The sequence below is a fragment of the Acartia tonsa genome, chromosome 5 (assembly GCF_053477335.1).
Source record: "Acartia tonsa isolate MP-2025a chromosome 5, ASM5347733v1, whole genome shotgun sequence".
NCBI classification, from domain to species: Eukaryota; Metazoa; Arthropoda; class Copepoda; order Calanoida; family Acartiidae; genus Acartia; species Acartia tonsa.
In genome coordinates this window covers 11,808,617-11,823,734 of record NC_137264.1, presented here as the reverse complement: position 1 = coordinate 11,823,734, position 15,118 = coordinate 11,808,617, and the positions used below count along the sequence as shown (strand labels likewise).

At 31.5% G+C, this 15,118-nt stretch overlaps 1 protein-coding gene across 1 annotated transcript in view; it reads left to right on the top strand.

Moving 5' to 3' along the window:
- Positions 1–15,118, top strand: part of LOC145318755 (E3 ubiquitin-protein ligase rfwd3.L-like) — a 52,219-nt gene that overhangs the window by 12,910 nt on the left and 24,191 nt on the right. The window contains exons 8-14 of the mRNA XM_080160255.1: positions 1,321–1,495; positions 2,361–2,418; positions 2,769–2,844; positions 6,612–6,663; positions 11,691–11,807; positions 12,183–12,287; positions 13,140–13,217. Of these exons, the coding sequence (XP_080016381.1) occupies positions 1,321–1,495; positions 2,361–2,418; positions 2,769–2,844; positions 6,612–6,663; positions 11,691–11,807; positions 12,183–12,287; positions 13,140–13,217 (661 nt within the window). The remainder of the gene's footprint in view (positions 1–1,320; positions 1,496–2,360; positions 2,419–2,768; positions 2,845–6,611; positions 6,664–11,690; positions 11,808–12,182; positions 12,288–13,139; positions 13,218–15,118) is intronic.

Sequence of the window (15,118 nt, the reverse complement as noted above, 5' to 3'; positions counted from 1 at the left end):
TCATTGAGATTTGCCTTTTGGTTAGGTGCTAGATCTATTCCTAGATTTTCTTTTTTTCATGGTTTTCTCGACTTCTATTCAAGATAGACGGCTGAAATTTTCAGGGAATAAATAAATTCACATTCTACATATTTTCAAAAAGTTTCTTAAAGGTTTGTCTATTTGTTGCAGTGCTAGATCGATTCCTAGATGTATAGGTTTTTGTGATTTTCACAACTCATATTCCTGATAGACGGTTGTAATTTTCAGGGATTGTATTAGTTTTCATTCTTAATACTTCCACTAAATTTCATTGAGATTTGCTTATTGGTTGGGGGGCTGAATTTATTCCTAGATTTTCACGTTATTATATATTTTTAAAAGGTTTTGTGATTTATTTAAATAAGTTAAATGCTTATTTTTTACGACACTACTCTATAGTTTATATAGTTCCCAGATTTCCATCCATAACTTTTGAGCTTCGCTACTTAAGGATGTTGTCATCCTTTTTTTTTACTTTTTATTTTTAAATAAAAAAATGGGTTTTTGAATTCAACTCCCCCCCCCCCCCTAATCAAGTTCCTCTAGAGGCCTCTATTGGCGTAGTCGCTGGTCCTTATAATAGGATATACTTTGTACATAATAACAGAATGTCTGTTTGTTTGAACCAAAGAATCTCGCTAACCACAGAACTGATATGGTTATCCTTAACAGGATAGCTTCTCATAGGTTTTTGGAAGTTTTATAACTATTTTGGGGAAGAGTATCACCATCCACCCTCCCAAGAGAAATTGACTTTAGAAAAAAAACTACCTCCTCCCCCCAAAAATGAATTTTAATTGCGATTTTAAGTTAATTTTTTTCCAGATGTCTATAAATAACTTTTGAGCTTCGCTACTTATGTATGTTGTCATCCATGTTTTTTTTATTGAATTCAACTCTCCCCTCCTCAAGTGCCCCTAGAGGCCTTTAGGAGCGTAGACGCTAGTTCTTTTGAATAGAGTAATAGGATTTCTTGTGTCTGTCAGTTCGCTATGGTTCTACTTTACAGGTAGCTGCTAGTAGACTTAAATGTATTGATAATAGGTAACTAGGAAATTATTTAACTTATTTTTATTAGGAATGTACGTTTTTGTACGTTTTTTTACTTTTTTTATGTACGTAACGTATTTTTTTGTGTACGTTATGTACGTTTTTTATTTTCAAAATTGGCTGGCTAGTCTGCAATTTATTTTCCATTGCTTTATCCTTTGAGATCCATAGTTGAAATAGTTCACCTGCCTTTTTTAATACCAGGTTGTACGGCAAGTTTCTCTTATCTTAAAAAAAAAATTGATACAGAAACCTCTGCCATTTCGTCTGTGATATCCTCAAGTGTTATTGAACCACCAGGCCCAAGTGTAGAACAGGCGCCTGGATCAAGTGTAGATCAACCTCCACCACCAACAGAAGGAGGTGGGTCAGAAAGATCGCCCTACTTTGCTCCTAACCCTGCTTTATCAGAAGCTAATGCCAGGTTAGTTTATTCTTTTCATTTAAATTCTTATTATTGAATCTTTACATTTTACAAAATATTTATATAAAAAAAACTTACGAATTCATCCATTTACTGGAATCACCTTATTTGTGATTATGAGGTTTTCTTTTAAAATTAGGTATTTCCTATTTGATTTGTTTTGGAAGGAAATAACGATGAGTGATATTTAATTCAAAAATTATTTTAAAACGACACCTTTTAAAAATAAATATAGGAGGTCTAGATGATTAATTCCTTAATTGAGCCAATGGGAACATATGAACACCTTAGAGGGACAATCTGCCTAAATTATTGAATTGAAAGTGTACACATTTCAGGGCTGCACAATCTGAACAAGATTATTTTTTCCCCCAGCTGAAAAATATATAATATTTAATTCCTAACTCCTTAGTTTTTCCCCTGTGGAGGGGAAAAATGAAAAATATTTTCAATTTACATACATACTTATTAATTTTTTTTTTATATCTTTTGATAACGTAAATAATACAGTAAATAACGGTCAGTCAGGGTTGTCAAATCGGAAGGGCGCTTTTGGGCGGGCGGTTTTGGGCTGCCCTTTTTCGGGTCCTTTTGGGCACCCCCCCGTTTCGGGTGTGAGAAAAAGGGGGAGGGGGTGAAAAAAGAGGGGGGGGCAGGCTTATAATTTGGATATTATTAAAAAAACAAAAAAAACTGGTTTTTATTTTTAAAAAAAACAAAAAAACCTGGTTTAAACAAAAAAAAAAACTGGTTTGTTCTTTTTTAAAAAACCTGTTTTTTTTCATCTCTGATATTTGTCTAAGTTGTATGGATTATTGTGTTTGATTAACCATCTTTGGTAATAAATCTATTTTCTATATTTCAGGGGAAACCTAAATTCAAGTGCTGCTGATTTCCAAGGTGTTCAGCTAGAATCTCCAGAGGTATGTTACTTTCGCGTATTGCCATATCTTATTATATACAGTAGTAAGTTAATTTTGTCTGAATACAAAGTTTTCAATAACTAGGTACTAAACTTAGTTCTTCATTTTAGGAAAGCTTTAAATAGGCCACTTCCCGTAGGTACTACTTTAAAAATTAAGATTATTCCTAAAAAATTGAGGGGACATTTTTTTCTAGTAGCAATTTCTCTTTGGAGGTAGGGGTATCCTCACCCAAAATAGCTGTAAATGTTCCCTGTGTCTATGAGAAGCTTCACTGTTTAGGAAACAATTAGCTACACGCACACACACACATCCTATTACTTTTATATAAGCATTCTAATTTTATTTAGGAGAAGAAAGAGAAAAAGAAGACTAAAGGAAAGAAAAGGAAAGCTATTGAAAGTATCGAAGATGATAATGACGAAGGTTAGTCCTAGTCAATGCTTCCTTGAAAAGAAGACTGAAACGTTTAAGTTATTTTTAAATAACCATAGGTACATTTTAAGATAATTCATATATTTTTAGCCAGTTTTTAAGTTCAAATCTTTTAAAGTACATGGAAAGATTTAAGAACTAGACAAAAGTACCTAAACTTTTTGGGTAAAAATGTATAAAGAGAAATTTAAAAGAATACCTAAATAAAAGTTTATTATTTATTATTTATTCATTATTTCTATATCATATACTAGCGGCTACGCCCCTAGAGGCCTCTAGGGGCACTTGAAAAGGAGAGAGTCGAATTTAATAATTTACGTTTGACGTTTGTTTTTCGTTGAACTCTCTTTCTAAAATTGAGAAATTTAAAAAAAATTTAATTTCTCTAGGGAGGGTGGTGGTACCCTCCCCCAAAATAGTTATAAACCTTCCCGAGACATATGAGAATCTACCCTGTTAAGGAGAACCCGATCGGTTCAGCGGTTAGCGAGATCCTTCGGTACAAACATACAAACACACAGACACACAGACACACAAACATCCTGTTACTTTATTATAAGGATTATATATACCTGGTTCTAGCCAGGGAGGAAGGGGACATTGAACTGTAAATTACACTGGTACCCAAAGTTTTATAACTACGTTTTCTTATTCGTTAGATAATACACTTTGGTCAATTTTAATGAACTCTGAATGGTTAATTCCAAACAATATTTTAAATCCACAATGTGATATTGCAATGTTGTTTCTCATCATTGGGGCTGTATATACATTTTTTTTCATTGCCTTATCCCTATAGATTCCTGATACCTGGTTCTACCTAAAAGTTAAAGCTACAGAGCACATTACTAACAAATTGGTGTGCCTTAACATCCGTTCAAATTGTACTTTTTTATAACAGGGTGGTGACATTAGACATTACATTATATTTGCCACCCAAAGTTTAATAAATAAGATCGCATATTTGTTAACCTATAATTTTATTTTGCAGAAAAATTAATTTTGTTTATCATAATTGGGGATGTCCTTTAATTTATTATTCATTATTTATCCTTTATTTTTTAGAATTCAAATATCTTTATATTTAAATTTATAAGAATCGTTTTGTTTTTAATGGCCTAAAACATTTCTTTTACTAATGTAAAACTTTTCTAAAATTGAAATGATAGTTCCAGCCGCTTACGAGATCTTAGTTGACTCATACACATCCTGTTTCTTAAGTACTAATGGCTTTAAATTCTTATTTTGGCGAATGTATTCAATGTGGAAGTGATAATTTACCTAACAAATTACCTTCATTTTAAAATACCTATTCCAATACTTCCTACATTTCAATTTACTTCTCCTCAGGGATAAGGGATAGATGTATATTTTGAAATTCCTATTCCAATACTTCCTACATTTCAATTTACTTCTCCTCAGGGATAAGGGATAGATGTATATTTTGAAATTCCTATTCCAATACTTCCTACATTTCAATTTACTTCTCCTCAGGGATAAGAGATAGATGTATATTTTGAAATTCCTATTCCAATACTTCCTACATTTCAATTTACTTCTCCTCAGGGATAAGGGATAGATGTATATTTTGAAATACCTATTCCAATACTTCCTACATTTAAATTTACTTCTCCTCAGGGATAAGGGATATAGGTATGTATATTTTAAAATTCCTATTCCAATACTTCCTACATTTCAATTTACTTCTCCTCAGGGATAAGAGATAGATGTATATTTTGAAATTCCTATTCTAATACTAACTACATTTCAATTTACTTCTCCTCAGGGATAAGGGATAGATGTATATTTTGAAATTCCTATTCCAAGACGTCCTACATTTCAATTTACTTCTCCTCAGGGATAAGGGATAGATGTATATTCTGAAATTCCTATTTCAATACTTCCTACATTTCAATTTACTTCTCCTCAGGGATAAGGAATATATGTATATTTTGAAATTCCTATTCCAATACTTCCTACATTTCAATCTACTTCTAATCAGGGATAAGGGATAGATTTATATTTTAAAATTCCTATTCCAATACTTCTTACATTTCAATTTACTTCTCCTCAGGGATAAGGGATATATGTATATTTTAAAATTCCTATTCTAATACTAACTACATTTCAATTTACTTCTCCTCAGGGATAAGAGATAGATGTATATTTAGAAATTCCTATTCCAATATTTCCTACATTTCAATTTACCTCTCCTCAGGGATAAGGAATAGATGTTTTTTTTTTGAAATTCCTATTCTACAGGGTCATTCAAGAGAAATGATTTTTTTAAAAACTTAATTATGCATAGAAAATAAAACAATTATGTAAAATCCTTTATATATTTGGAAAACCTATTATGGGCCATTTATGTTTCAAATATTTAAAAATGATTATTTCAACAAATTATGCCCTAAAAACCGGTTTTTCCAAAGGCCTTTTTTTCGAAGATTTATTGATTTAAAGGTTGTAAAAAATTGCGAACTTTTTTGAAATTCAAATTGCTCAGCTTGTGTTAATAGTAGGAAAATGTTTTGCATATCGTTAGAATCGTCATAGGCTCTAGTTTCTTAATATATAAGAACCATTCCTGTGCTACATAAAATATAGGAGCTACGTGGTAAAATGTTCCAATTATTTAAAACTTCATCCTTTTTCTCACATTTTTCAACGTAGCTCCTAAACTACAAATAGCACAAAAACGGTTCTTATATTTTCAAAAACTAGAGCTTATGACGATTCTAACGATATGCATAACATTTTTCTACTATTAACAAAAGCCACGAAATTTGAATTTTAAAAATGTGTGTATTTCTTAACACCCCTTAAATCCATAAGGCCTTTGGAAAAACCGGTTTTTAGGGCATAATTTGTTGAAATAATCATTTTTAAATATTTAAAACATAAATGTCCCATAATAGGTTTTCCAAATATATAAAGGATTTTACATAATTGTTTTATTTTCTATGCATAATTAAGTTCTAAAAAAAATCATTTCTCTTGAATGACCCTGTATTACTTCCTACATTTCAATTTACTTCTATTCAGGGATAAGGGATAGATGTATATTTTGAAATTCCTATTCCAATACTTCCTACATTTCAATTTACTTCTCAGGGACAAGGGATAAACTAGAGAATTTTAATTCACTGAACAAGATTTGTCTCTACTTTTCTTATTTCCTCAATGCTTATTAAAAAGTTGCCTTAAAGATTAGATATATAATAATTTATCTACTTTCTTATCTATCTATTTATTTATCTATATCTCCATTTAACTACTTATTTATCTTATTATCAATTTACTTTATAAATTATCTGTGTAGGAAGCTGTACCTACAATTTATTTATCTTTCAATTTATTTGTCTATATTTTTATCTATCCATCTATCTACTTATCTCTCTATTTATCTAAGCTGTATTATGATTTATCTGTCTACTTATCACTCTGTCTATCTATTTAAGAAGCTGTTGTACAATTTATCTATCTACTTGTCTATTTATCTATCTATCTACATAGGAAGGTGTTATAAAATTCTGTCTATTTACCTATTTAAGAAGCTGTTGTACAATTTATCTATCTACCTAATTAGAAAGCTGATGTAAAGTTTATCTATCTATCTATCTTTATGTCTATTCATCTATCTATTCATATAGAAAGCTGTTGTACAATTTATCTATTTATCTTTCAATTTATCTACCTATCTACATCACTTATTATCGATTTATTTATTATCTCTATTTATCTATCTATCTATTTAGGAAGCTGTTGTACAATTTGCTTTGAAGCCTGGAGTAACTCTGGAGAGCACAGGTAAAAAAAATAGTGTGGCTTCGAAACTGGTTATTATCCGCTGGTCAAGAACCGGTTCTAAGCCATGATATTATATCATGTAATTTATCGTATACTAGACAACGAGAATAATGGAAAAAAATCAATGATTAATACTATTTGTTTTTTGGTTGCCCGGGACAACAAAACTGGAAGTTTATATTTAAAATTTTTATTTTAATGTTAGCGGAGAGCTGCACATAATACGAAGCGATGTTTAATCAGTCCGAATAAGACCATTAAGGCATGAGCACAGTTATGGAATCTCGACCACAAAGAATTTTTTATCCAATCTTGACAAGTGAGGTACTTTTGGAAAGAGGAATATACATAGAAAACGCCTATGTAAATTAGAAAATCCGCAGAAATCATTTTTGCAAGTTATTTGCAAAAATCTGCAATGTTAATTTGCAAAATTAATTTAATGCCTTAAATGACTTATTTAGAAAAAAATCTTTTTATGAAATGTGTTTAACTATAAGTTTAGAACATACTTAAGGAAAAAAAAATTTCTTTAGTGTTACTTTTTTCACCTTATAGATGAAAAAAGCAGTTTCTCACAATTTATGATAAAAAAAGGTATAGGAACAAAAAAAAATGTTTTTTCTTGATGTAAACACAATAATTAGCATAAAATCTATCATCCTAAATGTAAAAATCAGATATAGACTCTTTTTTAGAGTCAATATAGTGCAAAAAGTAACCAAGACATTTTTGCAAAGTATGAAAATCTAAAGAAAATAGTTCTTTTTGCTTTTGATATACATTTCAGATAAATGTATATAAAATTAGTGATCAAAAACTATGAAACATGTTATAAGTTTTTTCAACACTTTCATTGATTAAATTGCACTTTTACGTTTAAGAATTACCGAAGTAGTGCATAAAAATTCTTTTTATGTAGTAATTAAACAAAATTAATGCCAAAAACCCAACTACAAAATGGTCTACTGCATTACAAAAAATGCCTAATTGTTGATTTGAATTTATTTTGTTTAATAACTTAATAAAAAGAGTTTTTATGTGCAACTTTGGTAAAGAGTAAACCTAAAAGTGCATTTTAATCAATGATAGGGTTGAAAAAAGTTATAACTTGTTTTATAGTTTTTGATCACTAATTTTATATACATTTATCTGATATGTATATCAAAATCAAAAAGAACTATTTTCTTTAGATTTTCATACTTTGCAAAAATGTCTTGGTTACTTTTTGCTCTATATTTGCTCTAAAAAGGAGTCTATATCTGATTTTTACATTTAGGATGATAGATTTTATGTCAATTATTGTGTTTACATCAAGAAAAAACATATTTTTTGTTCCTATACCTTTTTTTATCATAAATTGTGAGAAACTGCTTTTTTCATCTATAAGGTGAAAAAAGTAACACTAAAGAAATTTTTTTTGCCTTAAGTATGTTCTAAACTTATAGTTAAACACATTTCATAAAAAGATTTTTTTCTAAATAAGTCATTTAAGGCATTAAATTAATTTTGCAAATTAACATTGCAGATTTTTGCAAATAACTTGCAGATATGATTTCTGCGGATTTTCTAATTTACATAGGCGTTTTCTATGTATATTCCTCTTTCCAAAAATACCTCACTTGTCAAGATTGGATAAAAAATTCTTTGTGGTCGAGATTCCATAACTGTGTGAGGTTGTGTAATTGAATTTTGTATATAATTAAAACTGTTTTGACTTTTCTTATTCATGAAAACATTCTAGGATTGAAGATAAAAACTTAATTTTATTTATAAATCTTTCATTTAATAAACAGAGGAGAAATTGTCTTTTTACTCCTTAGGACGAATTCTAGTTGTAGTTTTAAAAATCAACAAACATTTTTTCAGGTTTATTATTGTGTACTTCGTAGCACCACTTTAAGTAAGCCAATATTGCAATAAGTATTAAACATACACACATACTTCTACATATAGGTACATGTACAATGTTTAATAATGTAGTTTTATCAGTGTGTATTTTGTAGCACTACCTTATCTACATATAAGTACATCTACAATGTTAAATAATATAGTTTTATGAGTGTTACTGTTTATTTCGTAGCACCACTTCAAGCAAGCCAATATTGCAATAAGTATTAAACATACACATACTTCTACATATAGGTACATAACTTTAAACATCAATGTTTATTCAAAACTGCAATTGTTAACAACAAAATCATAAATGACATTTTTAAATTATTTTTGTTATTTTAGCTCCCATTTCATGATTGGGCTTTATTTCTTAAAAAGTATTATTAAATAATAGTCAGAAAGCTTAGGTATTGAGTTTTGAATATTTTATGTATTTTTCATTCATAAGTCGTTCGATGGGCTGTCTGTCCTAAGCAATTTGAATGATTTTAAGATTTAGCTTCTTCTTCTCCGTGCAGGGGTGTATATTCTGCATGGGATCCCCTGCTCAGGGGGTGGAGGGAAAAAAATTTAAAAATTAAGAAAACTGAAAACATTTTTCCATTTCCCCCCCCCCCCTTCTTGGTGAAAAAAACTTTTAAAAATGTGTGGTAGGAGGGATAAATTAAATAAAATATAGAGTTCCTTAAATATTTTTCCATTTTCCCCCTACTTGGTGAGAAAAAAACTAGGGGGGAAAGAAAAATAAAAAATTTTGTAGCAGGGGAAAAAATAAATCTTGTGCAGAATATACACCCCTGTCTCCATGATAGCTTACTGTTTGAATGGTCAACTCATTTTAAAATAATTATTCTGACAGAAAAGTATCTTTCTTTTTTAAAAATTTAATATAAAGTTGAATACAAAATAACCATTAATTGCATATAGCATTAATAGCGGCTATACTTCCTAGTTTTTAGGGGTTCCGTATTCTATGGCGCAGACAATCACAAGACCTATCTGAAGCTTACCTAAAATAGAGAACCCAATCGGTTTAGTAGTTATAGACTACATAGGGTTCAGATAAAAAGAACCTTACTATTATAATATGAATAGTATCTTCAGCTGAACTGTAAAGACATAAATACACAACATTACTCTCTCCCTCTCTCTCTCTTTCTTTCTCTTTTACAAGTTTAAAGATGAAAGTAACTTTAGTACATAACTAAATTTTAATTCTATTTGTACTATTGGTTTAATTTTATATCGTTTCACTCCCAATTTACTTTGGTGTACGGTTTACTTCTACACCTATATTTCATAAAAGTTTTGTTATAATTTAAAAATACTAGATGTCGTTTCGAGGTTCTAGAAGGCAGTTTGAGATAATCCAGTTCTATGCTTAATTTTAGAATTTTATTTTCTATCGTTTACTGAATAAATGTACTCTTGACTTTAGAAAAGTATTTAATAATGCCTTACTTAAATTTTTAAAGCGAAGCTTTCCTGTGATTAGTTTCGGTTCTTCCGTCCGTACATCCGGAACCGTTATCTCTTTTCGTTAATTTAAACATGTTATAATTGTCCTATTTGAATGCTAGACCTTTGCATGATTATTCCTATAACAATTCGGTACGATTTAGGAAGCGGAGCAGCTCTGTAATCGTTACCAGAAAGTCCGTACATCCATTTAAACCATACTGATTTTAACTTTAATAATTCAATTCATCTGATTTTTGCAATACTGATTCCAATTGCAACAAGGTATAATTTTTAGGGTTGGCAATCCGTATCCGATATCTAGAATCCGCTTAATTTTTGGGCTAATTTTTTAATCTGGATCCGGATCCTGAATCCGTTTTTTAATAGCGGATTCCGGATTCTTAATTGCTAGCCTAAAATTAGCGTCTTGAGTTCTTTCTTTCAACTCCCTCTTTTTGAAGGCAAATATCACCCCCCCCCCCCCCATGCACCACCATCCCCCCCACCCCCATCTCTTCCCACATAAACCACGAAGTTGAGAGATCAGCTGGTAACGCAGAGCTCTCATTGTCCAGCCAACGATCACATGATGAGCTGTTGAATCCAAGAGCTCAGATTGAACAGCCAATGATAATTTTCATTTCACAGCTTTTCATGCTTCATTTATTTTTTTAAAGCCTTTTAAAATACTGCTAGAATCCGGAATCCGAATCCGGCCCAAAAATTCAACGGATTGCCATCACTCATAATTTTAGAAGCGAAGCATCTCTATAATCTACAAGTTTCCCAACTTATACATATTGGTACAATTTATCGTAAAATTAAGTATAAATCAGCAAATTGTTGATATAACTAACTATCCAATTTAAATATATAAGTTTGCAATGTTTGAATTTTGAAATAGGATTTGTGAATATCATCACAAACATTCAAACCAAGCTTTACACAAATTGAATTATAAAAGATTTTTGGGGCGCAGCTACTCTTTAAGTCATCCTCCATGTGTGCTTGCTTTATTCACAATTAAATAGTAATTTATTTTTTAATGCCTTTTTGTATATAGATTGCTTTCCGCGGATATTTAAATGAAAAATTGTAAGATTAGAACCAGTTTAGTAACCCCAGGTTGTCTTTGGGTTTTTATGATTTCTTATTAATCAGAAGCAATGCTGGAAAATAATTTCTTGACGCTCTATGGGATTTATATTCTGTTGACGAAAGAACTTTGGGGAAGTGAATTTGAATTAGTTGGTTCATAAAGTTAAGAGTTCAAACGATTCAACCACTAATTTTAATCCACAGAAGGTGTAATTTTGTTTATCCCTATTAGGGATGTACATTAATTTATCGGCCATTGTCTTATCCCTTAAGATCATTTTAAAAGGGCATACGTTTTCATGGAAACTAATATTGTTTGTATATAGGATCTCATCCCTGCGTTGTGACCACTTTTTCGGATATACGTGTATAGAAAAATGGCTGAGCATCAATTTATCTTCCATTGTCTTATCCCTTTAGATCCCAGAATATTGTTTGTTTGTATTTAGGATCTGATCCCTACGGTGTGGCCACTTTTTTGGGTATACGTGTATAGAAAAATGGCTGCGCTTTAATTTATCTTCCATTGTCTTATCCCTTTAAATCCCAGAATATTGTTTGTTTGTATTTAGGATCTCATCCCTACGGTGTGGTCACTTTTTCGGTTATACGTGTATAGAAAAATGGCTACGTGGCTCTGGACAATCCTGTCCTAACTGCAATGAAAAATCTACCAAGAAAGATATCAGGTAAAATATAGTTATTTATAGTATAGTAGTGTCAGTAAAATGTACCAGGGAGGTAGGCGACATTGGATTGTTTATTACACTAGTCTCTAAAGTTTTATAATAACGTTTTCTTATTCGTAGGCTTAACAATTTTTGGGACTCACTTTAATTCAATTTTGATTGGTTGGTTAATTAAGTTGAGAGTCCAAAAGTTTTATTCAACCACTAATTGTATATATTCTATGCTTCAATATTATTGGATGCTGTCATCCTTGTTTAATGTACATAATGATACTTTTAATCGTACTTTTAAATTGAAAGTGCCTCGCTTCCCTCAAGTGCCCCTAAAGGCATTTAGCCGGACTGGCCGCTAATAAATTTTAATTCTCTATTTAGGGTACATTACGTATCGAAATTGAAAGCTCTTGACACTAGTGAAAAGGATCGAGCTCTGGCAGATTTGGATAAGGAGAAAACAAACAACAGAGAGCTACAACTCAGGTATAAGATCTCGTAAACGGCAGAATCGATTGTTTTCCAATTTGTAGGGTCTGAGTAACTCATTTTTTTTACTTTTGGCTCTGTTTACAAAGTACACGACTCTCCAGCTTTGTTTCGTAAGCACACTTACACATACTGTATTAGAATTTACTGTGTTTCTTTTTTATTTTTTAAATTCTTTATTGTTGCTTCTGCTTTTAAAGACAAGAATTGATTTTCCTCAAATTTATTGCTCTTGAAGTGTAATTGTTAGAATCTCTTGCATTATACAATACTAGAGGCAACACCTCTAGGGGCTAGATAAATAGCCGAAAACCATCCCAAGTCCTGAATCTGAAAATGAAGTAGTCTAAAGCCATCACAGGATCTATGTAAAGCATGAGATAGTAAACCCAAAAGTTCAGTATTTATTGAAATCTTAAGCTTCAAAGAAAAAAAACCTTACTACTTTATATAATACTAGCGGCTATGCCCATAGCCTCTAGGGGCTTTGCTCCAAGAGGTAATTAAAAAAATTGGAGATGCAACCACTTATTTCGAACATATTAAAAAAAATATTTTGGTGCTGCGAACCATAATTTTATGGGTTATCCATAACGCTTTCTTTTCAATCTTTTAATAATTTTTTTTTGGGTTGGGTTAGGTTTTGGGTTGTCCCACCCCCCAAGAAAATAGCTTAAAGCCACCACAGGACCAGTAGGTATATTCCCTGACGAGTAGAGCCCATTCGGTTCAGCGGTTACCGAGATCTTAAGCTTCAGACGGACAGACAGACATCGTTCTACTTTGTATTATATATAATAGGAGGTACCTTAAGACAAAGAATTCCAAATTAAAAGGCTTAATTTTCAGGATAACAGAAAGTCAGATTCGTAACAAGTTGTTACAAGAGGAGAATGAGAAATTACAACGGGAACTTCATCAATATAGGTAACATTCAAATTCGTTAGTCTTCGGGGAGATGATGGGTTCGAATCTTGGCTCAACGGTGCGCCATGTCTAAAGACTTTATATTTGGTCTATATTGCTACTGTCAGATGCTTTTCCTTACTATAGTTAAAGCCTTTCCATGACATATAGGAAGCTTCACTGTATATGAGATCCTAACAGGTTTAGGTTAGCGAGATCTTTTTCTACAGATACAAATCCATCCTGTAAATTTTTTTGCTTATGTTCTAATATATCCTTGTTTACACTTTTCTGTGCAACTTAAAAGGGTTAGGAAAGTGGTCTATGCAATACAGCAATGAAAATCATAAAAAATCTTTTTTGTTCCTCGAATATAAAGTAGCTTTACACATTCCGTTAATGTGTGCATGTTAGACTTAAACAAAGTGATTGGTACGTATTTTGTCTTAAGTTTAGAGTATAGGAAATCACCCCCTTCCCCCATTATTTGTTGGCAGATTATTTTGGATTTTTTGCTTTCAAATAGATTTGTTTTTAGGTTTGAACATAATACCGTTAATGCTTACAACACATACAAATACTTAGATTTGTGTATAACTGTATGATTTGCTTCATTTTGGATTAATAAGTTAGTTTATATGAACAATAGCAAGGTTCAAGATGGGGTTTAGAGTCTTTTATTATTTTCTGATAACAGTACAATATCTAGGACATGCCACTTTTTATTTCTCGTGCACTAATTCGCGAATACAAAAAAATCAAAGGTTTGATTTCTTTAAAATATTAGGTTTATACTATTTTTGATCGCCTTAAAAATCCATCTGGTTCTTTATATCCTTTTCCCCCTAATAGACTTCACGCGATTAATAAAACCTTTCCGGAAACCAACCTTAGAAATTTGGAATTTTTCATGAATCAACGGATAGAACAATAGCGATAAAATTTATTTCTAAGGTTCATAAGTATGATTTCTGCCCTCTATAGTAATTAAATATCAGGGATAAATGGTTGTATATTAAATTTCCCGCCATTGTACTCCCCCCCCCCCCCCTCCCTGATATTTGCATGCACACCCGAGATTTGCAAAGTGTTCATTTTTCATTACAAATAGTTTAACTAGATGCACATATTTTGGCAGTGGCCATTGGAAACTGCAAAAAAAATGTGTTGTGTGTGTTTGTGTTGCGAAGGATCTCGTAACTGTTGAACCAATATGGTTCTCCTTTACAGTGAAGCTTTTGTAGAGTGAGGGTAACTTCAACCTCCCAAAAAAAATCGCCATGGAAAAAATACCCCACCACCCTTCCCAATTTTTTTCACTTTCTAACCCTGTAATATAAAGTAGTAAAATTTATTTTTGTCTGAAGCTAAAGATCTCGGAAACTGTTGGTACGAATTGATTTCACTTCACAAGAAAGCTTTATAAATGTATTAATTTGGTTTCAGGCTATTTTCGGGACCTCCTTCGCCCTCACTTAGAGTCTAAGGACGAAGCAACTAGTACTGATTTAAAGTAAAGGGTCGACTTTCCCTAGGGATTGTTTGTTGCATAGTATACACGTTATATTTGGGATTTATCCTTTTTCAGCCTTGACTTAATTTATTCTGTATAATATATTATACAAAATAACAAGGATTGTATTGTTTGCAAAAGTGGAGCTAAAAATATCAAAATTAATAATAAAATTGTAGGTTATTTAGCAGTGCGGTTACACTAGTATAGAGTAGCGTAATTTTTGTGATGTGCTAAGATTATTAAAATTATAATACTGTGGTATTCGGCAACCGTGAGCCATGTCTATGGCACCCCTGATCTGGGGTTCGGTGGAGGGTCAATGGCCCTCCCCCGAGTCCTGGGGAAGGGGTCTAGTGACCCCCTCCCTACGCTTAGAATTAATGATTGAATCTGTCATGTTTATTAT